General features: G+C 30.6%; 1 protein-coding gene across 1 annotated transcript in view; it reads left to right on the top strand.

The window, feature by feature from the left end:
* LOC129920293 (dual specificity protein phosphatase Mpk3) overlaps window positions 1–26,261 on the top strand; it is a 48,779-nt gene extending 22,518 nt beyond the window's left edge. Inside the window, exons 2-5 of the mRNA XM_056001630.1 lie at window positions 21,307–21,418; window positions 21,484–21,667; window positions 21,732–21,867; window positions 25,100–26,261. Coding sequence (XP_055857605.1) covers window positions 21,307–21,418; window positions 21,484–21,667; window positions 21,732–21,867; window positions 25,100–25,533 — 866 coding nt within the window. The 3' untranslated portion in view covers window positions 25,534–26,261. The remainder of the gene's footprint in view (window positions 1–21,306; window positions 21,419–21,483; window positions 21,668–21,731; window positions 21,868–25,099) is intronic.

A 26,261-nucleotide genomic window follows, 5' to 3' on the forward strand; every position in this document is an offset into this window, starting at 1 on the left:
TTTTGTCACAAAATACATGTTTATATAAATTTTGCAGTGTCAGTGTCAGGACAGGGTAAACTTGTACACGCTTCTGTCCTATATACACCAAAAAAAAGGTGAATAAAAAAATAATGTACATACAATTCACCTCTTCGTTTTTGTTGAAGATCCTAATGGAAATCGTTTTACCTATTCTTTGTTTATAATAATATTCAACAAGGGGTGGTGAAATGTATATGAGTGTTTTTTTAGGACAATGGTTTTCATTCATTCACAAGAATATTATATACACAAAGGTTTGTGTTGTTGAGGTGAAGGGGAAACACACAGAGTATGGTGCTGGAATGGGGAGGTTGCGTGGGGGTTTTCGTTGAGCTTCGTGTGGGAGTATAGATAAAAAAAAAGTTTATATTTCTGTAGTGGCCATGAAATAATAAAACTTGGGTTCTTCATTTCGAGTCTCGATATTTGTGTATGCTGGCTAAAAAGGGGAGGGGGTAACAAACCCCCCTTTCACAGAGTACAGATTGATGGAAAAGTGTACCCATAAAATGGGAATCAACCTTGATAGCAATCGTTCTTCTTCTTCTTGGCCTTTACTTACATATTACATTAAAGAAGAGTACATTTTTTTTGCATATAATGTATGAAGGGATGAACAAAAAAAATAACATAGAATTTATGATTAGATGTAATTATTTAATTAGTGCTGTTGTTTTTGTTTTTTTATACATTTTTTTTCTTGTTACTCATACAAAAGAAGATGGGGAAGAAAGAAAAAACCTTTTAGAAGGGCGTTTTCTAGGAAGAAGAAAATTATTATTTTATGAGAGGTTAATGATGCCAGGTAAACGAATCTTGTTTGCTTGGTGTTTTAATTAGATTTCGTTTATGAACCATGTGTTTGGCAAAAATAAATAAATACACTGAGGTTGTAATGTGGATTATTTTTTTTTCTTATTTTTTTTTTCTTTACTATTAAACAGTGAAGGAAAATAAAAAAAAATATGATGTATTTCTCTCTGGACCAAAGTTTCTTCATGAATAAACATATCGTTTTATTAGAAATAGTTATAAGACCAGTTTATACCAATCCTTAGAAGAAATGAAAATGTGATTTAAACTGTTATATTTTTGCTATCCAAAAATGAATATATGTCGTATTTAGTTACTAAAGAATGAAAATATTTGTTACATTTACGTATATATTTATAAGTAGGTATTTATGCTTTAGCGACGAAAGACAAAATTTTTTACCATTTAGAACATGACTACAAAACCCGAGTAGATATAAAACTGACAGATTCTTGATATTACCGTTTGCAACTGTTATATTGTATGAACTTAAATTACATGGCAATAGAAATAATGTATATCATACCAGTTTATACCAACCAATGGATAAATAAAAAAAAAAATGATGTAATATCACAATCATATTCACCACAGTTTTGACCAGTTTATACCAAATACAATTTTTTTTGCTACTTTTAAGAATTAAAACCACCGTTTGACATGAAAACTTTATCAAAATATGTAGGTACATTTATGTCACATTTAAAAGAAAAAAGAGCCTTTTTATACCAATTAAATCACAAAGCATCAGAAGACCTACAGTAGACAGATTCTTTAAACTGCACTTTGTAGCATTTGAACTAAATGAATCCACATTCCATTTTATTTTAAATGTAGATTAGACTAGTTTATACCAGTCAATATTTAAATGAAAACTGTGTTTTAGTCAATTATTCGCATAAATAAATCTGCTTGTTTATGGTGAAATAATCGAATTCACCACAGTTTTGACAGTTTATACCAATCAACAGTTAAATTAGTCTATTTTGAACAGCTCTGTTTAACAACAGCAAATCCAGTTAAAAAGAGGTTTTGTAACATGCGTCATTCTTTTAACTGTCAATATATCTCAACAAAATTATGAGTCAATGGTCAGAAATTGTCCAGAATTAGTTATCATAATATGATTCATAAACTTTTAAATCTGATTATTTATTTAAATTAATACAGTCATTTTGAATAAATCGGGATGATCGTAAAATAATATACAAAAACAAAACAATCTTAATCATTTCTTAGAACGACTACGATTATGTTTCGTCGTCCACAAAAATGAGTCATAAATTTGTTAATTTGTAATCAATAAATATATGCAAAGAAAAGCAATTTAATTTCAAGATAACGCATTTGAACTCAACTAATATTTTGGATTCAAAATTAAGATAAGCTGATTAGCTGTTAACATTTTAGTAATAAAATACATCCGTCTTAATAGTGCTTATAATCTAGGAGTTTGTATTATTAAAAGAAATAATATCCCTTTCCATAATTTAACTCCCGTTCATTATAAAATTACTATGAAGTTCTTCCAACAAATCCAGTCAACTGACCTTTCAAAAAATAGCTCGACCATCTAAATTTCTACCACTTCAATTCAACTTGGATTACTTCGCTTAATGGTATTCTAAAGCAGAGTCCACACTATATTTTTTATGATTATTATTGACTATCATGCTACTCGTCCACACACTCAGTTAAGTGTGGACGTTTTTATTTTTTTCTGACGTTTTTTAATGGATTTTTAATGTCAGTAAAATGTCAGATCTGAATGCAACTGTCATTTCACTGTCAAAACTTGAAAACAAGCATTATTTGATATTTTGATGGAATTGATCAAGAGTGTGAACGCAGCTTAAAAAATACTTTCAACATTTCCAGTCAACTAATGTAAAAGTCAACATGACATTTGACTGGAAGCGAAAACATTGCTAAAAAAGATTTGAACTTTTCGCAACTGTTTTTTGGGGATAAAAAAACAAAATGTAAATGCCAAGGTTAACAGTTTTTTGTGAAGGGGAAATTGCATTTATTCCAAACTCCTTACAGTTTAATATTAATAATAAAGCGAAACTAAAAGTTTTCCTTTGAAAATTAATAAAATGAAAATTAATTTTTCCAAACAGAAAATTTATTAAAAATCTGAAAAAAAAAAACAAATAACGCCCGCACTAATCAATGAAATATTTATCTACCCACTTTACTTTGCTTTGTCAAGCCAAGTTCTTTTTCGTAGAAGTTTCACTTATACACTTCTCACCGAGACAACAAACATCATTTGCATTTTCAAAAATAAAAAAAGTGTCAGATAGAGCAATGGATAAAGAACGAAGTTGTACTGTAATGGTTCTACTCCTACAAGCTATTACTATTGTTGGAATACTCACTACTTTACTCCTTCATAGCCCCGACGAAAAATGCGACGGTGGCGACGCCGACGATAAAAAAGAAAAAAACAAAATCATGTTACTTGCCGCCTTTGCTGTCATCCTATATTTTTTTTTTGTTATGCTTTTTTTTTCTTCCAAAAAAGGATGTTGCCAGTTTCAATGTGAAATTCCCCACATTTGTGTATAAGCCGGTCCCGGTTGTTTGGGCGACCGGTTGATGCTTGGTGGGTGTACCTTATGGCATTTTATTTCCTACTTTTTTTTTTTTTAGTTTTTTCTTCTGCTTATAAAAATATTATATTATTTTTGGCCCAAAGAACTCTTGTTGTTTTTTTTTTTTTGGTTTATATTCAATTTTATCGAAAAAGAATTTACAAAAAAAAATGTAAATCAATGAATGTGGGTAGATGACAACGAAGAGAGAGAGATGATACTGCTGCAGTAGCCGGATGCATGTTACGGCAGCAATCAATTTCTAAAGTAGATATAGGTGGGCACCGGAAATGTTTGTTTTTTTTTTATTTTTATCCATTTTTATCTTTAAGCTTGTCTTTTGTTTGTGTTTTGAATCTTTAAAGAATTCATTATAATTTAAGTTATAAGAAGCTAGGTAATGTAGAGTGCGTATAATAGGTTTAATTTTAGTTTTTGAAAGTTCAAACAAATATAAACTACTCCTACTACAACATAAAAGTAGGTATGTCAGTTTCACTTCATTAGATGATATTGAAAACTCTACTTCCATAGAACTGCCATACCATCTTCAAGCGTAAGTTTCATTTTGACAGTTTATTTTACATTTTGACAGTTTTTTTTTTAACAAACAGAACTTACACAAATCGCGTTTAAATAAGTGACACATGTAACTGGTGGGTAATGTTTATGCTGTGATCAAATTTCTAGAATAAACTATTTGAACAGAGTCAAATTTGTGTTATCGATAAATTGTATGGAAACATCAAAATTGCCTTTTTTTTTCTGTTCCAACTCTCTTTGTGATTGCAAAATGCACCTAATCTTTGCGTATTCGGTAGCAATCTATGTATTCTCCCTTCAAGATCTTTTCCTAATTTAATACCAAGGTTAAATTAAAAAAAAAAAAACTCATTAAAAATATATGAAAGTATACATGTTTATGTTAACGGAAACAAAAATACACATTTTATACATGGTGGGAAATATTTCGCCGAATCAACTGTAATATAATTCAGATGTTACCCTTAAACAGCCTTGATATAATGTTTCATATGTATGTATTATTATGAGATACAATTTACGGGAAATTCAATCTAATACCAACAAAGTAAACAAAAGCAAACAAACCTACTTTACATAATTATATGCCGCAAAGATAATTCAATTTGTTTCGTAGTTCTGTTTCCCTTTTTTTTTTTTTTTGGTTACTCTCACAATATGTCATTCAATTTTTTCGCGTGCCCATGTAATTCCCACAACTTCCGCCATCATAGTATTACTATCATGGGGTGTTTCAAACTTCAGCCTATCCATCTATCCATCCATCCGCCAAGTGTCCCACCCAAATAATTTATGAGTCTATTTTACAACAACAGCAACAACAATGTGGTAATTTTGCACACAATACAAAAAACTGATAGACTAAATAAAATAGACCGGAAAAGAAAAGCGAATGAATAAGCCTGCTGAACTGAACGGATGAAAAGTATACAAAAAGTACAAAAAAATATATAAAACGCAAGGTATTGATACAGATAATAACTCTTACATCATCACTCGTTCGATCGTCGTTGTCGTTTGTCGATGACATTTTTTCACTTGTCATCATCAGCTGTCATTCAGGTGGTGACGGTGATGAATAAAATTGAATATTTTTCACAAGACAAAGTGTCTCTTTCCGTTCTAAAAGTCAATAAATTTAAAAGCTTTTTGTGAGTCACATATATTCAATATTGTGAATTACCAATTGCCTATATAGCAAACATAAAGGAATTAAAAGAAGAGGAAGAAGAAGCTCATCGTTTATTTTCTATTAATGACGTTTATTGCAATGACCTTAAAGTTTAAATACATTTTACAAGTATTATAGATGTGTTATAGAAGACAAAGGAAATTCCTTAAATACGTTTACTGTTTAAATTTATGAGTCACAATTGTTTTGTGCAGATGAATATATAGTTTGAAATGTAACATAGGCGCATTGTTTTTTTGACACAAGATGAATTCAAATTGAGGAATGACAAAACACACTTTCAAAATAATTATAATTGTGTGTACATATAGGCGTGTTACAGTTTAACAATTTATAGCACATCGCTTAATCAAATTGAAATTTCCTTGTTTGACATTTCGTACGAGAATACAATAGACAACATCTGTGCTTGAAAGGCTGTTATTGAGGTTAAGAAACTTAAAAATTAAGTAATTAATATTATAGTAATGTGTTGAATTGTTTTGACAGAAAGCCAGAATAAGATTGCACAATATCAGTGAATATTCTAAACGGGTCACAGCGTTGAATATAATTGCTGTTAAATCATGTGAAACACATTTAGCTTAAGGACTATCTTAAAAATGTATAAACACATGATGAAATAAAAATGTAATAGAATTTTTTACAACTGTCAAATTTTTGTACTTAATTGTGATTATTTTAATGTTTCGGCTTACTCTATAATAGCTGATCCATGTTAGTCCTGTTCCATTGTAGGTGGTAGTTTACTCATGAGTAGAAGATTAGTAGATCTAGTATTACAATTAACACAAGATATTCTGTTCGAGTAGGTAGAATATGTAGGTGGTTGTACTAGATTTATACCATGAGTAAACGAAAACGATAATCTAGTACTACCAATCGAATGTGCGTTCCATTAAAAATCGCTAGTATAAAAAACTTGTCTACCACCTCCAACGAATCGCGGCTAACGACATCTGTCAATTTTGAATGGATCTGAATTTCACCGTATTAGGTCTGTTCCATACTCAGTCGGTGTAACAAACCAAAGTCAGAAGCATGAACTAGCCCAATGAATGTGACAAGTAGCTAGCAATGTTCATTAGACTGTTAATTATTTATTTGACAGGTTAAAACAATCACAAATGTCAAAATTCAAAACCACTAATTTTAATGTGAAAAAGCTATCGATTGCGATTATCTTAATTCGTTCATCTTTTCTCTACCTAGCGAGATTGGTTCCGTTATAATTTCATTTGAATTAAATGCAACGTCAAACGCAACCTTTTTTTTTTTGTTAACTTCGCACATCTTTTCCTAGCATGACCAACAGCAATATCACAACAAAACTACTACTTTTAACTAACTATCCATAGCAATCATTCATTATGGCATCAATTAGAATGAATGCATTCTACGCTCTAAGCTGCGTTCATACTTTTGTTTTGTTATAAGCACAAAAACACTTATTTCTATCGTTTAGTTTCTATGCATTTGTGTTCGTTGATTGGAATGAATGAAATGGCTACCTACAAAAAAAACCTGCATTCATTTATTTAATACCTGTGTTTACAAAAAAAAAATAATAATAAGCAAAACAAAATAAATATGCAATGCTATAAATTAAGACAAAAATAAAAATGAAACATATCCCATGCACATGGAAACTCCTCATTAAACTAAGTAATGACGTAACTCAGTAAAATGAAAAATATAACATCAATAAATTAATTGCAGAGAAGAAATAAAAAAAATATTAATTATAAAACAACTACTAGTTGCAGCTTATATTTCTAAATAGGCATATAACTATAAAATAAAAAAAAAACATTCCCACACACGAATACAATAATAATAACACGTAATAACGAAGAAAATTGAATGGGGGGGTAAAAAAATGCATTTTTTTGTATTAACAATTTAGTTATGCATATTCTCAAGGTATACTGCTGAACGCATTCATTCACAATGTTCACTTCACGGTACAACAGTAGTGCAGAACACTATGGTAATCAAATAAATTTAATTTTAAATTTTTCATGAATGAAAAATTTCATATATAGTTTACCTAACTGAATATACATTCTAGCGTAAATCATTCAAGTTTTCTCTTTTTTTTTTCCTTTTCTTATGAAGAAGAAAAAGAAAAAAAAACTGACAGCAATTTTCTAGTTAAATTGACACGCTACAGTGGTCTAATTTGACATGTACTACCTTACCTACTTTATAAAGCGGAAAGAAGTGATCTTCGCTCTGCAGTCTATACACAGACTACAAGATACTTTATATGCGAACGGACTCTTGTCATTTTGTTAAGTGGAAAACACAAGGCATTCGGTGGGCAAAACTACTTCTTAGCCTACTATACTTTTTGCAGAAACTGTATACAAAAAAAAATATATATATCAAAGCAAAGCGGAGGAGTATAGTTAGTGTACGTAACGTACATAAGTATACGTATAAACACAAAACAACTTAAAAATATAGAGGAAATTGAAATTTAGCAGGAAATCCTAATAAACATAAGTTGTGTTGTGTTTGCCCGCACACAACACACAAATTGCACACAGTCCGGTGTCCACAACCGCAACATTGCACAGCATTTATTTATTATTATTATAATCATCGTGGGCAACAAAACTGTGCTCTGATGACAGTTGTATATACGTCAAGAGTAAACAAATTAAGTTGACATGACAGCTAAGTACTAGTGTGTTGTGTGTAGTTTAGTATTTTAGTTTGATGATGATGATGATGGTTCAACTGTCTGTCAACATTTGTATTTTTTTTTTCGTTAGATAGGTATATAAATTTTCAAAAGAATTTAGTAGCATCCCTCTGAGAGATAATATTCAATTTCAAAACAATTTTTTTTTTGTTGATTTCCAAATAAAAGAGAATTTATAATCATGTAATGGATAGACATTCTGATTTTTTGCACAAAACCGCCTACACACGTTTAATCTATCTATGAAACACACTGACATACGGTCAGAGTGCAGTTTTTGTGTTGGAGAAAATGTAGTAGAATACATATGTATGTATATAAATTTGAAGTGTGTGGGGTGAATTTATTACAAAATCCTTGGTAGATTTTTATATATTTAACACCCACATTGAAAAAATCAGTAACGCAGGTGAAATATTTTTTTTTCTTTATTGACACTTGAGTATGAATATGTAAATTTTGACATTAGCTATGCCTATGTATGTGTTTGCTTGTATTGAGAAGTGGTATATAATTGTTAAGTAATATCTTTTGTTAATTGCATACTTATTTTGCGATCGATTTCAGCGATAAAATGCTATCACCATGGTACACTCTTGAATAAAGGAAATAGCTTGATTAGAAGGAATTTGATGGAAATAGATAAAAAAGTTCAATAATCGACATTATACTTTTGCTTGTTTTTTGTCCATAAAATATCACGTGTTTTTTATCGCTTCAGATCAGATTAATTAGAGTTTGCTCTTATTAAGAATGAAAAATTACCTACTTCACTGACAGTGATAAATATGTGCTATAAATACTCACCACACATAAACAAATGCGAACTTTAATGCGGCAACCAAGGTCTTTAATTGTCAAATATTTATAACTTGTCTGACATTTCCTATGTTACAATCTACACTACTTTGCCATTTCTTTACATGAGTGTTGAATGTGAAACTAGCCCTTACTTTATCTTGCAGCTTTTAGCCAACAGTGAACACGCTTAACTTTTTTCACCAGGTGACTAAAACTTACGTTAAGTTGTTTGGAAATGTCATTATCGCCATATTTTATTTTACTTTTGGTTTCGTTTCTGAAAAATGGTTTCTAAAAAGCGGTGTCATAGTGCATTAAGTGACACTCAAGTAAAAAATGTGCAAGACGTTTCCGCCTCTTAATAGTAGCACTGACTTGAAAATGGACTTTAGTGTCATTTCCCATGTAAACAACCTTATCATCTCTCAACTTAAGTGTTGACTATGAAACTGGGCCTAAGTGTTTATTTTACTACCTTGCATCTACAGCAGAACATTCAAACTGCTAAGTAGTACTTAAATTTAAAAATGTGTTACATTTACAATTATTAGATGTAAGCATAATCATTAAGTTCATATTGCATTCAGGAAATACATTATAAGTGACATTACCTAAACTGACTGAAAAATGATAACTATCACACAGAGTATTTTGATGTCATCATATCCAAGTTGAACAACAATTAAACTCATTGACTTCCTGTTTAACGTTAACATCGACATTGTTTTGCTATCTACAGCCGTTCATTGACTGTACAAAAATCGAAAAAAAAAAACAAATGCAAACAATAAAAAAAAAAGTTCAATTGTACATCATCATACGAAAAACGATAAAAGTAGACAAAGTAAGTACACAATGTGTTACCTAACCTCTGGTTGAGAAACAAAAGTACGAGTAAGTATATCACAACTTCCTCTCGAAAATGTGTAACCTCACACTTAAATTTCTTGTGATAGGTAGAGGAAATATAGATAGATATGTGTGTATACCAATATACCTTTCCTGTAGTTGTGACAGTTGTATCAATGAATCATTTATCTATTCGCTTAAATCCACCTCAATTCACCACCTTTTTACCACCCAATTTTTTAAAAGCTTGTCATTCAATACAACCCATACAAAAGCGCATGCAAAAACTATATTATTCTTTCCAAGTCGAACACGCATACTATTAGAACACACTTGTTTAAATATTTGAATAAATAGAGAGCATATAGCTCTAAACACAAGGTGGCGGTATGGTCGGTTTTTATATTTTGGCAAACAACGACAAACAGGAAACAGCCACCAGGCCGCCGCCATACGTGTGCGCCCGTTTTTTGATGAATGGCTGTTAGTAGTATTTTTTTTTGTACTTGTGTCTATTCTAGTACATATTGTGTGTACTTAGAAGGGGAGATCTCTAACACCACTCTTACCACTCGCCTCCACCAACCAAAAAGCATTAGAAGCTCTCATATTGAAATAGAGTGTGGGTGAGGTGGAGACTTAAAAATACAGGGAGAAAGGTAAGCTACAACAACACAACACCATACCACACAACACTCACAACCACTTGAGAAATATGTCACTTCCGGTCGATTAATTTGTGAATGAAAATCGCTTTCGAATGAGTTTGGCTTAGTTCACATGCATGTGCACGACACACATCACTTGAATGACATATCAAAAACTGTATATGGGGAGCTTGAAAGTGTTTTTTTTTTTTTAATTTCAGTTTGGTGTTCACTTGTTTTTTTGAATGTCAACACATTAGCTGTCACATTGGAGTAAAAAGACAATGAGATTGGTGTGTGTAGCCAATTTTGTGTTTGTTATTCATCTTTTTTTTTTCAATATAATTTTGCTCTCTCTCACACAGAATGTGTGTTAATGAATTTGAATGTTTTTTTCATTATAAATGAAGGCTGTTTGTATAGTGTTGTTGTATTATATTGGTCGAAATTATGGTCAACGATTTATTATGTCGCTGTCGGTCGTGTGCTTTGTCGTCGTCCGTCGTCGTTGTCGTGTGAGAATGACGAATAAACTTGGATGCTGTTTGATGGTGGTGACGTTTTGAATGAAATATTCAAGGTTATTTGCAAGATAATAAAATCGATTGCACATAAATATAGAACGTTAGATAATGATGCTATTTAATGATTATGTGTCATTTGCTTTTTGTAGAGCTTCGAGTAGGTATTAGAAATTTAAATTATCAAGTGTATGAGATGCTTGCTCAGGGTGAATTTGTTATTAGATAAATGCATAAAAGGTTATTGAATTGAGGCGTAAAAATATCTATGGTGTCATTTGATAAACTGTCAATGACCGTTCTATACCAAAGCTTGCTATATCTAGTAATTTTATGATGACAGTAAATAAATTAATTGATATCTGGCAATGCTGATATTGTGCCACTGAGCTTGAGAGATGTAAAATGTATTCGGAGTTCGGACGCTATATATTAAGCTGCATCCATATTATAGGTATGTCGATCAAAACTTTTTTTTTAACTGTTGACTGTCATTTAAATGTGGACGTGTTATTTATATTTATCTCGTTGAAAGTCAGTAAAATGTCATTTTTGAATTCAACTGCTAATAAGCTGTCAAAAAGCTGGAACATTCGCAGCATTCTCTGATCTTTACCAATTTCAATCGTGTTGCATTTGGGTCAATAAAAGTACAGCAGCGCTATTGAACAACAGGTCCACCTTTGCTTAACTTTTTTGATCAAGCGTGTTGATCATCACAAATCAACATATGTAAACGTAACTTTAGAAACACTGCTCACTCCTTTTGACGTATCTGTGTTTTTTTTTTTCTCGCGAGCACTTTATAAGAAAGAGATACCCAAGTCTTTTTTTAAGTTTTTTCAGTGGACTGTTTCATTTTCGCTGTTTTGACATTTGGCATTTCCTATTTTCGCTTAAGGTTGTGTTCACACTACTTTGTGCCTGAATCGACTAGTATTGACGTTTGAACACTTGATGGCTATTTTTTGACATTAGAATTCTGATGGGCAGTTTAGCTTAAGCTGAAAGCACTCAAAACTTCTTGTTCAGGAAATGCCCGATTCATCAAAGCTTAGAGTTTGACATTTGAGAGAGAGATATGTATATCCTTTAGTTCAATAAAAGTCCTTTTAACTTTGTTTTATTATTTTTATAGGAATTTTATGTTAATTGAAAAAAAAAAAAATAACTCTACCTACAAACTAGTATCTCGTGTATGAAATTGAAAAAAAAAAAACAAGTATTAATGATGCAATTTAATTGGATTTTCGGAGGCATCATTTTCAGTGTACCAATTTCATCGATTTATTACTTCGTTAAGGTTTTCTTTTTTTTTGTTGTTTTTCTATTTATTATACAGAATCCACTATATACTATACCAACATGCTATAAAAAACATTCATCATTTGGGTGAAATATTTTCAGTCCTTTGATATTGAATCCAAAATGTTAAAAAAAAAACCAATGAAAAAAAATTGAATTCAGAACAGAACTTCCTCTCTCATTCTCGAATATAGCATGCGTTTTGTTTATTTATTTACTTTTTCTTGTATTTTTTTTGTATAGAATGCTTTTTGAGATGAAAAAAGAATTTTTTTTTGGAAATCAACCAGGCATCCAAACCAAACAAAAAAAAAACGAACTTTCATTCATTCAGAAAAATACATTGATATCGAAAATAAAAGAAGAATGAGGTGGTTTTTTAAAATGTTTTCTTTTTTTTTGTATATGAATCAAATGATGTTGCACAACGTGTTACATTTACAATTATTAGATGTAAGCATAATCATTAAGTTCATATTGCATTCAGGAAATACATTATAAGTGACATTACCTAAACTGACTGAAAAATGATAACTATCACACAGAGTATTTTGATGTCATCATATCCAAGTTGAACAACAATTAAACTCATTGACTTCCTGTTTAACGTTAACATCGACATTGTTTTGCTATCTACAGCCGTTCATTGACTGTACAAAAATCGAAAAAAAAAAACAAATGCAAACAATAAAAAAAAAAGTTCAATTGTACATCATCATACGAAAAACGATAAAAGTAGACAAAGTAAGTACACAATGTGTTACCTAACCTCTGGTTGAGAAACAAAAGTACGAGTAAGTATATCACAACTTCCTCTCGAAAATGTGTAACCTCACACTTAAATTTCTTGTGATAGGTAGAGGAAATATAGATAGATATGTGTGTATACCAATATACCTTTCCTGTAGTTGTGACAGTTGTATCAATGAATCATTTATCTATTCGCTTAAATCCACCTCAATTCACCACCTTTTTACCACCCAATTTTTTAAAAGCTTGTCATTCAATACAACCCATACAAAAGCGCATGCAAAAACTATATTATTCTTTCCAAGTCGAACACGCATACTATTAGAACACACTTGTTTAAATATTTGAATAAATAGAGAGCATATAGCTCTAAACACAAGGTGGCGGTATGGTCGGTTTTTATATTTTGGCAAACAACGACAAACAGGAAACAGCCACCAGGCCGCCGCCATACGTGTGCGCCCGTTTTTTGATGAATGGCTGTTAGTAGTATTTTTTTTTGTACTTGTGTCTATTCTAGTACATATTGTGTGTACTTAGAAGGGGAGATCTCTAACACCACTCTTACCACTCGCCTCCACCAACCAAAAAGCATTAGAAGCTCTCATATTGAAATAGAGTGTGGGTGAGGTGGAGACTTAAAAATACAGGGAGAAAGGTAAGCTACAACAACACAACACCATACCACACAACACTCACAACCACTTGAGAAATATGTCACTTCCGGTCGATTAATTTGTGAATGAAAATCGCTTTCGAATGAGTTTGGCTTAGTTCACATGCATGTGCACGACACACATCACTTGAATGACATATCAAAAACTGTATATGGGGAGCTTGAAAGTGTTTTTTTTTTTTTAATTTCAGTTTGGTGTTCACTTGTTTTTTTGAATGTCAACACATTAGCTGTCACATTGGAGTAAAAAGACAATGAGATTGGTGTGTGTAGCCAATTTTGTGTTTGTTATTCATCTTTTTTTTTTCAATATAATTTTGCTCTCTCTCACACAGAATGTGTGTTAATGAATTTGAATGTTTTTTTCATTATAAATGAAGGCTGTTTGTATAGTGTTGTTGTATTATATTGGTCGAAATTATGGTCAACGATTTATTATGTCGCTGTCGGTCGTGTGCTTTGTCGTCGTCCGTCGTCGTTGTCGTGTGAGAATGACGAATAAACTTGGATGCTGTTTGATGGTGGTGACGTTTTGAATGAAATATTCAAGGTTATTTGCAAGATAATAAAATCGATTGCACATAAATATAGAACGTTAGATAATGATGCTATTTAATGATTATGTGTCATTTGCTTTTTGTAGAGCTTCGAGTAGGTATTAGAAATTTAAATTATCAAGTGTATGAGATGCTTGCTCAGGGTGAATTTGTTATTAGATAAATGCATAAAAGGTTATTGAATTGAGGCGTAAAAATATCTATGGTGTCATTTGATAAACTGTCAATGACCGTTCTATACCAAAGCTTGCTATATCTAGTAATTTTATGATGACAGTAAATAAATTAATTGATATCTGGCAATGCTGATATTGTGCCACTGAGCTTGAGAGATGTAAAATGTATTCGGAGTTCGGACGCTATATATTAAGCTGCATCCATATTATAGGTATGTCGATCAAAACTTTTTTTTTAACTGTTGACTGTCATTTAAATGTGGACGTGTTATTTATATTTATCTCGTTGAAAGTCAGTAAAATGTCATTTTTGAATTCAACTGCTAATAAGCTGTCAAAAAGCTGGAACATTCGCAGCATTCTCTGATCTTTACCAATTTCAATCGTGTTGCATTTGGGTCAATAAAAGTACAGCAGCGCTATTGAACAACAGGTCCACCTTTGCTTAACTTTTTTGATCAAGCGTGTTGATCATCACAAATCAACATATGTAAACGTAACTTTAGAAACACTGCTCACTCCTTTTGACGTATCTGTGTTTTTTTTTTTCTCGCGAGCACTTTATAAGAAAGAGATACCCAAGTCTTTTTTTAAGTTTTTTCAGTGGACTGTTTCATTTTCGCTGTTTTGACATTTGGCATTTCCTATTTTCGCTTAAGGTTGTGTTCACACTACTTTGTGCCTGAATCGACTAGTATTGACGTTTGAACACTTGATGGCTATTTTTTGACATTAGAATTCTGATGGGCAGTTTAGCTTAAGCTGAAAGCACTCAAAACTTCTTGTTCAGGAAATGCCCGATTCATCAAAGCTTAGAGTTTGACATTTGAGAGAGAGATATGTATATCCTTTAGTTCAATAAAAGTCCTTTTAACTTTGTTTTATTATTTTTATAGGAATTTTATGTTAATTGAAAAAAAAAAAAATAACTCTACCTACAAACTAGTATCTCGTGTATGAAATTGAAAAAAAAAAAACAAGTATTAATGATGCAATTTAATTGGATTTTCGGAGGCATCATTTTCAGTGTACCAATTTCATCGATTTATTACTTCGTTAAGGTTTTCTTTTTTTTTGTTGTTTTTCTATTTATTATACAGAATCCACTATATACTATACCAACATGCTATAAAAAACATTCATCATTTGGGTGAAATATTTTCAGTCCTTTGATATTGAATCCAAAATGTTAAAAAAAAAACCAATGAAAAAAAATTGAATTCAGAACAGAACTTCCTCTCTCATTCTCGAATATAGCATGCGTTTTGTTTATTTATTTACTTTTTCTTGTATTTTTTTTGTATAGAATGCTTTTTGAGATGAAAAAAGAATTTTTTTTTGGAAATCAACCAGGCATCCAAACCAAACAAAAAAAAAACGAACTTTCATTCATTCAGAAAAATACATTGATATCGAAAATAAAAGAAGAATGAGGTGGTTTTTTAAAATGTTTTCTTTTTTTTTGTATATGAATCAAATGATGTTGCACAACGCATATACCATTCAAAAAAATGTATAAAGATAGAAAAAAAGGCCAAGTTGGGGAACTGTAAACTCATCCTGTGATGTCAAAAGTGATGGCGATTAACAAAAAAAAAAAAATCTGAATCTGAATTCATGAATAAAAAAAAAATTCAAAGTCAGCCATCTTTTTTTTTTGTTCTCCTTTTTTATTTTTGTTTTCATTTTTTTTAGATTTTGGAGAATATTCTTGTGGAACTTTTTTAAGTATTTTTTTGTGGTTTTTTGTTAGCTTAAAAGTAGTCAGAACAATGTGGTTGGAATAAGATTCTTTTTAGAATCGAAACGTTCTCTTTTAGGAACTGTTATGCATAGTGAAAATGCTTTTATTTTACAAATGACAAGCTGTCAGAAATGGAAAAATCTAATTGTTTTTAAAAACTTCCCCCTTACTGGACAAGTCATCGTTTGAATGTTCACATCATTGCGTTGTTCGTTAACCAAAAGACAGTTGGTTAGTCAATGTGAACCACTCCAAATTATGACAAAAGCATTTGACAGTTGTGTTACATAACAATATTGTCAGTTTGTCACTCACTTAAATGTCTAAAATATGTTTAAACATATGTTATAATGATATAAAAAAGAGAATATAGAAGTTGTGACAGGTAAAACTTATTTTCTTGAATCATCGAATTACTTGGAAAATCCAATTGTGTGCAAGTTTGAAGATATAATTATATTCTGTCAAAGTCGTACTATTTAAATGATCGATACTCGGGTTCTAGTGAAAAAAAACTGATCTTGATTAGAGGGATTTCCACATAAAACAAGGGACTTTACTTCATTTCCAACTTGTTTTACTTGATCTATGTGGGAAACTTAATTATTAGTTTGATACTAGTATGGGATTTTATATGTTGTAGACAAACAGGTCTACTTACCATTTTACCATATTTACCATTTTACCAGGTTTACCAAGAGTTTACCACGTTGCATGAATACCTACCCCTAATGTCAAAGTGATAATCTTGATAAACCATCTAGTTCTCATACTTGTAAAACAGTTTTGTTTGTTATGCTTTTCGCTTATGCTTTTTGAATTTCTGTGAGTGAGAAGTATAACCTAAATAGCGTTCACATGTGTAATCCAATATGGAAAACTTAAATGTCACTTAGGTACTTGACTGTCAGACAGTTCCTAAATGTTTTAAATTTTTATTCAAAATAGTATTTCCTGTCAATTTCAAATATGAGCAATTTTTTGTATATAAAATCGCAAAATTCTCATTTAATTCTATATAATTCTAATATCTTTCGATTTTCTGGAAGTGAATGAGCACATCTATAAACAAATTATTAACCGGAAATTAGAATCAATAAACACAAAATAGCAATCATAAGAAGTTATAAAGTTTTTAAAAATTCCAAGAACGAAACTGAGACTTTGTAGTCTTCAAATTTTATTGGATTTTTTTTTTTTGCAATTTCCTGCTAAAACCAATTTTTACTGCTCGCCGAAATAATTGTTTAACAACAACTTTGATAAGATTCATTTGAGATAAATTAAAGTTAAAGTACATTTTGAACAATCTTGTAGGTTACCTATATGTTTTAGCAGATAAAATTATTTGCTATAATATCTTTGTTCTTATATTATTTGAGTTTAATCTATTGAATTATGTGTACTCTAATCAATGTTTTGCAAAAAAAAGGTAAAACAAATAAACAAATTAATTAAACGTGATTAAATTGAAGGTCAAAAAGTGGAAACAAACAGTGCTGAGGTTATTTATGCGTTACCTGTCAAAAAATTTGAATCCATTACAAAACTGTCAAATAAAATATTTCACTTTCCATAGAAATATGTGCACAACATTATCCTTAGAGTGGTGATTCTGAAAGAGCCCTACGGAAAACTACATTTTATTTACTCTTCCTTTATTGTTTTCAGTTTAAAAAAGGTTACGCATACACCCCAGTGACCTCTTATATTCAATATTTTAAAAATTGATAAAAAAAATTGTTTCGGTGGCTGGATTATGAAACTGAATTTTATAGTACAATCAGGAAATGTCTGTGCAAATGCTACATAAAACTAATTCACAGCAATTCTGTCTAAACAATTATCGTTTCAAAAGTTACATAATTACTTGAAGCAAACAAATTTAAGCACGCGACAAAGCGATAACTGGGATCGCAAGTCCACACATGTTCATTTTTTTTTTTAAATTTGGGACAAATGCTTTTTGATAAAAAAAAAATATGAAATGAATAAAGACTCGCTTCATAATCACAATAATTTTATAATTGTTTTTTTCTTCTCATTGGCACGCAACAAACTGATAAAAATTTTAAACAAAAAAATGTAGATCCAAAACAAGAAAATACTTAATTTATTAACTTTTCTGAAAACACTTTTCTTCAGGTGATTGTGATAAACAATAAAGTTTATAAAGTTATTATTATTAACTGTTATTTAATTAAAACGCCGGTTTATATGTTATTTCTAAACAAAAACTGTTTATAAATAATTGTTATAATGATTTTAAAATATGCAAGCAATTTTTATCACTCTCTCTGAGTTAATAAAATCAATTCATTGTATATGTGCGCATAATGACATATTTATATGATCATTTACTTATTTTATCTTTGAGATGGAAAATTGAGTCAATTAAGTACGTAAGATCGTTCAAATGCTTTACTACACTACTCATTATTATAATTTTTAGATTGAGATTGGACATGGTTGCCATGAGGTTATTTTGTTAAACAAAAGGCATGAAACATTTTCGGTTTCTTCCCGACTAACAATTTTGCTTCTTTAAAACTTGACATGTGTTACTTTTGCTTTTGTAAAGCTTTATAGAAGCAAAATTGTTAGTTTTTTCGTACTTGACAATATTTACTTTGTAAACTATTAGTTTACTTATTTGTATAACAGATTAAAAATGTACTTAAATAAATGTTTTGTTCTTCATTTTATCACAAAAAATATATTCTAAACCATTAGCAACACTGATTGGTATGAGTGAAGATCATCGTCGCCCCATAAACATGGAAGAAATAAAATAATTTATTTGCGATCCGCGTCTCAATTTATCATGATCGAGCAATTAAGCGCGCAAAGCGATGAGTATGATCTACAGAAAAAGATGAAGATGAACATACATAAAATACAAATATGTAATAAAAAATAAAGAAAAAATAAATAATGGCAACGAAACAGAAAAAAAAAATCCTTAACTAATAAATCGGTCATATTAATTGAGGTTTATTGATATGCTACACAAATAAAACGGAAAAAGTATTTTTAATTTGCTATTGTGTATCATCATATAAAAATTTCCTCTCGATTGCAAATCGTTCTTTTGTTTTAAATTTTGTTTTCTTATTAAACTGACAGTTAGTAACTCCGTGGTCGATATGTCTATTGTAATTTATTGTCTTTAAGTTGGTGAACACATAACACAAAAACAGAATTATGTCACCCTTTTAAATATGACAAATGAATGACACCTTGTCAATAACATCATAATAATTAAGGTTAGGTATAGGTTAAATTTAGTTTTGACATTAATGTCGAATTCCTTTCAATTGAAAAATCGAATTTTCGGCGATCTCGAAGCGAATTTTTTCTGAAAATCATGTTCCATAGAAAAAAAATTCGCCTCAAACGAAGCAGAATTCGAATTTTTTTTAATCCTTCTTTTTTGAGAGATTTACACGGATTTGCACACACACTTGGAACATTTGACATTTCTCAAACGTCAAGCTGAAAGTTTTTTTTCATGTTGTTTGTTCATTTGAGAACACCAACTTCAAATAAAGAGTAAATTTCAATAGAATATCGTATTTTTATTGCGGAAAAATATAAAATAAATAAAAAAAAACAATGTGCGATCAAAATATATTTTTCCTGGCATAGTTCTTGTGAAAAAGTCAAATTACTGTGACTTTTCTTCTCGTAATTGTCGTCAGAAATTTTTTTCTCTGTAAAACCACAGCATACGGCCAAAATAATAATTTTCTACTTCATCTTCACTCAGATCTTAGTAATAACTGCAATTTCCCTTTGATTCTGATTAAAATAAATTTATATTACCGAAGAAAATAAACAAAATTATTGATCAAAGGAATCTCTGGTTTTATTTTGCAGAAATTGTTTTGGTTTCAGCTTGACGTTCGTGTAAAAATTGTTGTCAAATGACACACATACAATCGCAAAAAGAATTCGGTCTGTTTTCATGTTCCTTTTTAACACCAAAAATTCGATTTTTTTGAGGCGATTCAAAAAATTGAAAGGAATTCGACATAAGTTATCAGAATTTTCGATATTTGTTGGTATGATCTTGAAATTTGTGTGTGGGCCAAATAAACCGCAGTTTCTATGAGTCAGTTTTTGCTTGATTAAATGCAGTTTGTTGTGAAAATTTTTTACAAATTGTTGTTGAGTTAACAAACAAACATAGAATATGCAGTTCAATGAACACCCCCAAACGTCAAGTTTAAGATGACGTTATACTAGCCGCGTTCCTTTGAAGTTGATAACAGATGATTAGTAGATCTTGTACTAAAACTAACACATGATTTTTTTTTCAAGTAGATAGGATGTGTGGTTGGAAGTACTAGATTTTGGATATGGCTGCGTTAGCCATTGTTTGTTAATAGACCAGTTCAGATACATGAGATCTCAGCACATTTAGTAAATACTGAAGGAGCTGATATTTTACTCTGAACTGAACTAAATGAAATTTAATCAAAGCAAACATTTTATTATGAACCTTACCAGTGTGACTTTAAACTAAATAAGTGACTGGATAAATATTTTTATTCCCAGTTTTGAAGTCAATTTGATGAACGGTTATGTTATTTCCAATATTGGCCACTTAAGTCTCATTTATTCGACTGTCAAACTTTAACTTTCACAGAGTTTACATATCTGCAAGGCTTTCTTAAAAGACATTTTGATCTGATATCACCTATTCAGCTGCTTCGTTTCAAGAAAATTGAAGCTACTTTATGAGAAATCTTGTTTTGTCTTTAATATTTTGTAATTTTCTTATTTAAGTTGTACACGTTTTATTTTTGCAAAACAAAAAAAATTACAAAGGTAAAATTATACACAATTCAAACATGATATGTTGACATTTCCAAAGAATTGTAGTCCTTTTGTATAGATTTTTCATTCAAACAAACAATATTACAAAAAAATTAAAAAAAACAAACAACACACGAACAAAATTGTCGAGGCAGGAAAAGCCAATTTCCTTTTTCCGTTTATTGTTTGCCATTTATATTGCAAGTGATATCCAAAAACAGAAGAATAAAAATAAAAACAAAAAAAATAAAATACAAAAAAAAAACTCTTTTTTTTCTATTCTGTACATCCTGTTGTTTATCAAGTCGCCAGGCTATTTTGCCATCGCCATTTAGCTTACCATATTACCTATGAATGGTATAGGTAACCATTTGGTTCTTGTGCGTTTGAATTCTATATAAAAATTTTAAAGCAAAACGGTTATATAGCAAAATACACACGGCAACGGTGGCGGATGTTGCTTTTAGTGATTTTTAATTTTTATTTTTCTATATATTCCATTGTCATTTCCTTTCACTCTTTTGAAATATTTATTATAAATATTTATTTTTGTTTTTTTTCTCTTATTTTTTTATAGATGGTTTTTCAAATTTCCGGGATGCATTTCCGGAATGGTGTGAGGATGATAGCAATCAACAGGAAATGGAATCTAGTCGTGGTACACAAGCTGATCAACTAATGGGTTTGAGGTAAGGATTTGATTTTCAAAAAAAAAAAAAAATGAGAGTGAAAATGTTTTTTTTTTTTGTAATAGATCATTGAGGATATCAACACCTCATTCAGATTCAGCTTGTAGTAGTTCAGCTGAATCGTCAGATTGTGAAAGTACAACACATCATAATTTTAACGAAGCTCCTGTCGAAATAGTGCCGGGACTTTTTTTGGGCAATGCATCACATAGTGGTGATTCAAGGGCATTACAAAAATATAATATTAAAGTAATTATTATTTTTTAAAATTAATATTAAATATTAATTAATTAATTTTATTTTTAATTTTTAGTATGTTTTGAATGTAACACCTGATCTTCCAAATGTATTTGAGGCTTCCGGAGGTATACAGTATTTACAAATTCCAATAACGGATCATTATTCACAAGATTTGGCTATGCATTTTCCAGCAGCTATACAATTTATTGGTAAGTTAAATTTCTAATTCAAATCATTAGATTTACATTCGATATTTCCCTCCAAATAGTTAATAGTGTTCAGGAAGTATGATTTTTATTGCGAGTAGTTAAAAATTTACATATCAACTCGTGTTCAGGTCCCACTCACTGAACAGATTTATTTTAGCCGCGTTCCTTTGTAGGGTGTCCAGTCCACTACTCAGCAGTAAATGATAGATCTATTACTTTTATTAATACAGGGTGTCCCACAGTCACCGCCCCAAACGAAAACCATGGATTCCTGAGGTCATTTTAAGTCAAAAAACTTAAGAGGTAATTTTCTCGTTTTCGTCCCGTTTTCGAGTTACCACGGTTTTTATGATTTTTGTTCTCTTTTCCCTTATCTAGCTTTATCTTTGCCAAACTACGTTTGATTTGAAAAATTTTTTTTACAACCAATCAAGAATTTATAACAGTTTTAGTTTGTGTCAAAACTTTTTTTTCTGCGGACAACCGTTTCTCCACAATTTGGCATCAAACACAATTTTCTTCGTTTTTTAAGTTGTTTTTTACACTTTCATATCATTTAAGTCAAAAAAACACGTTAATGAGTATTAATTTTTTGTGCTTTTTATTAAAGCCCAGTTTATTTTCATAAAAAAAATAAGTTTTATTTCATAAAAAAGGCTACTGAAAGTAATTAAAAAAAAATAAACAAACTGAGTGAATTAAAAAAAAAATAATTTTTAAATAAAAAATTAATTTAAATGAATTAAAAACTTTTTCTGAGCTATTGTGGTTAAGAAAAGAACAAATAAATAAAGCTCAGAAAAAGTTTTAATTCATTTAAATAAATTTTGTATTTAAAAATTATTTTTTTTTTTAATTCACTCAGTTTGTTTATTTTTTTTTAATTACTTTCAGTAGCCTTTTTATGAAATAAAACTTATTTTTTTTAGGAAAATAAACTGGGCTTTAATAAAAAGCACAAAAAATTAATACTCATTAACGTGGTTTTTTGACTTAAATGATATGAAAGTGTAAAAAACAACTTAAAAAACGAAGAAAATTGTGTTTGATGCCAAATTGTGGAGAAACGGTTGTCCGCAGAAAAAAAAGTTTTGAGACAAACTAAAACTGTAATAAATTCTTGATTGGTTGTAAAAAAATTTTTTCAAATCAAACGTAGTTTGGCAAAGATAAAGCTAGATAAGGGAAAAGAGAACAAAAATCATAAAAACCGTGGTAACTCGAAAACGGGACGAAAACGAGAAAATTACCTCTTAAGTTTTTCGACTTAAAATGACCTCAGGAATCCATGGTTTTCGTTTGGGGCGGTGACTGTGGGACACCCTGTATATGATCTTCTGCTCGAGTAGACAGGATATGTAGTTGATATCATTGTATATATATTTCCATAGTACTATCATGAAGTGAAACGATCTTAGGAAAAAGCAGAATTTGTATAAAAAAAAACACACTGATCGCCACCTTAACAAAGTGGCGACATGAACTAATACTAAATTCGACTTCATGATAGTACTATAGAAATATATATACAATGGTTGATATTACTAGATTTCTTCTTATGAGTAGTCTACCATCTCCAAAAGAACACCGCTATCTTCAACTTCCGGTTCAGATTTTTTATGAACCAGTTCAGATGCATACATACATATGTGTATTGTCATGAAAAGGGTCGTTCATGTTCATATTCATGGTATAAGAAAAGAAGGTATGATCACGCAAAGAAAGTCTGTATCAAGAACTGTCAGATGAAAGAAAAAAAAAAGATGTCTTTCTAAGTTTTTGACAGCTGCCCTATTGAAATTGTTGTTAACAAATGTGTCTTGGAAATTGTTGTTGTTTTTGACTTTGCCAAATTAAACATCAAAAACTTATTACTCCATTTTGTAAAATGGCGACTCTAATGATCATACCTTCTCTTCTTATACCGTGGTTCATATAACCGTAATTACTGTCAGCGACGTGAAAAACAAAGACTAAACAAAACTAGTCAAATTTCAACAAATTTTTTTGGAATCGGATTCGGACATGGGATTCTTATGCTCCATCTCCACTGACAATAAATATAGATTTAGCGTAGAAGATTTAAACTATGTTTTCACTGGCATGAGATTATTTATGAGAAGATTTATTTTGACAGTTCTACAAAAATCCAATTGGTGTTTCAATATTTCTAAATGAAAAAATCCTACTAATTGTGTATTTTCAGCTATTTAAACTGATTCTATCACTGTCTTTAACCTTCATTTAATTTATCTAACAAAAAGCAAAAAAATTCTAATCTTTCGCAAAATCATGAGAAAATTACAAAACAATTCAAATTTTCCATTTTCATATTTTTTTTTTTTTTCATAAGTTGTCAAAATAGAAAATGAGTGCGTTCAGCACAACAAAATCAGTATGTTTGGGTATGTTTGATTTCCTCATTTTCGATTTCAAAGTAGAGGAGATTTATTCTAAATCTTGTTTTGAGGAGATTTATGATCGTTAATTAAAGGAGACTTAGCGCGGAGATGGGGCATTAGAGATATCAATGGGAACACTAAGAAATATAAGAGATTAGATTTGTACTCAACATCATTTTCCTTGACTAAGTTTCCAGTCAAATTTCTAATAATTTGCTTGAATTTTAAAGATGAATAACTTTTTAGTAAAAAAAGTTTTCACCGACTATTTTCTAAAGAAACTGAAAACTTACGCATTGTACTTTGTACCCCTTTTAATTGTTCTTAATGTTGGGGAACCACATGTTTAAGGAGTTTAAGTTATTGAAGTTATATATAATTTTTTCTGGCGTTTGGTCAGAAAAAAATTTACTTTTTTGACATTTGTATGTCAAAATGGCATATTTCTATATTAACCCAGCTGCTACATGTGCATTTTTTCTGTGTGGAACTGCCTAGTTTCACAACGCATGTTCACACGTTTTAGAAATGGATTTCACTTCCGTTTCTGTAAGATTAGTTGTTTGGGCGTATTTAAATAAATTCTAAACATTGGTCCTTCGAGCCGAATTCTTCGAAAATTGTTTGAATTAGGTACAAGATAGAAATTGAAAGTTTCAGAGGTATAAGTATAGTAAACTGTCATTTCCGATATAACTTGGTTTATTAACTTTGTTTAGCAAGAGTTTCTTCTGATCCTTTTAATTTTTTTTTTGTTTTTTTATTTAACAATATTTTATACATCTTTTAATAATTGAATAATAATAACATTTTTTTTTTTTTAATTACAGAAGAAGCCCGCTCTAAAAATGCCGCCGTGCTGGTTCACTGCCTGGCTGGTGTTTCACGCTCTGTCACCGTAACACTCGCCTATTTAATGCATACGCGTGCCCTCTGCCTAAATGAAGCCTTTACTTTAGTACGCGATCGCAAACCTGATGTTTCACCAAATTTCCATTTCATGGAACAACTTCACTCATTCGAACGTCAACTTCGTCTCAGTCCCAACGAAACAATTCTAATGGATGCCTCAAGCAGTTGTGTCAGTGACCGCTATCATGCATCACGCGGTGGTAATAAATTTACATGCAATTGTATTGCGAGCGATTGCAAATGCATGCAAACAAGTGGTTTCATTGCGAATGTCAAAGCAACCGGAGTCTCACCAGACTCTGGTATTGAATTCGACCGATGGACACCGTCCTCCGATACAGGACTAAAATGAGATCAACTTGTAGGAAAGAGTTTTGTTCTGCCACCTACTGCTGGTAGTGAAGAACCGGTGGCACAAGCTGCCGATAATATGTCGCCCGCGTCAACGACATCATCGTCGACAACAACCACCGCCGAGGCGGTGTCAGTTGTTGAAAATGTTGCCACTGGATCGCCACCCATACGATCACCAGCAGCAGTGACAGCAGCTACATCTATGCGTCATGCCGCAAATTCATTATCATCATCATCAATTGTTGTAACACCGAATAATTCGTCAATGTCAAATGTTGATGAAGAAGCAGAAGAAGAAGCACCTGAATTGGATGAAGATGGCGGCGAGCAGAAGGAGCAGTAAACAAAACTTTTTCCTACTCGATTGGTTGTTGTTGGCTTGGCTAATAATAGAACAAAAAATTACAAAACACATATATAAACAAAAAATCATACATAATTCAAAAAAGAAAATATTTAAAAGCTGTTTACACATGAAACAAAAAATCATATATTTTTTAATGTTTAAATTTGTGAGTGAGTAAAAAAGAAGAAAAAAACAAAATAAAAACAAATTTCATATATATACAACATAAATATATATATATTATTATATACACGCCACAAATGCTAATATTGTTAAAAATATTTAAAATTAAACAAAAAAAAAACTATATTTAAAAAATATAAACAAGTAATATTACTTTATATATAACAAATTAAATTGTTAACTCTCACGTCAGTAAG

The sequence above is a fragment of the Episyrphus balteatus genome, chromosome 4 (assembly GCF_945859705.1).
Source record: "Episyrphus balteatus chromosome 4, idEpiBalt1.1, whole genome shotgun sequence".
NCBI lineage: Eukaryota > Metazoa > Arthropoda > Insecta > Diptera > Syrphidae > Episyrphus > Episyrphus balteatus.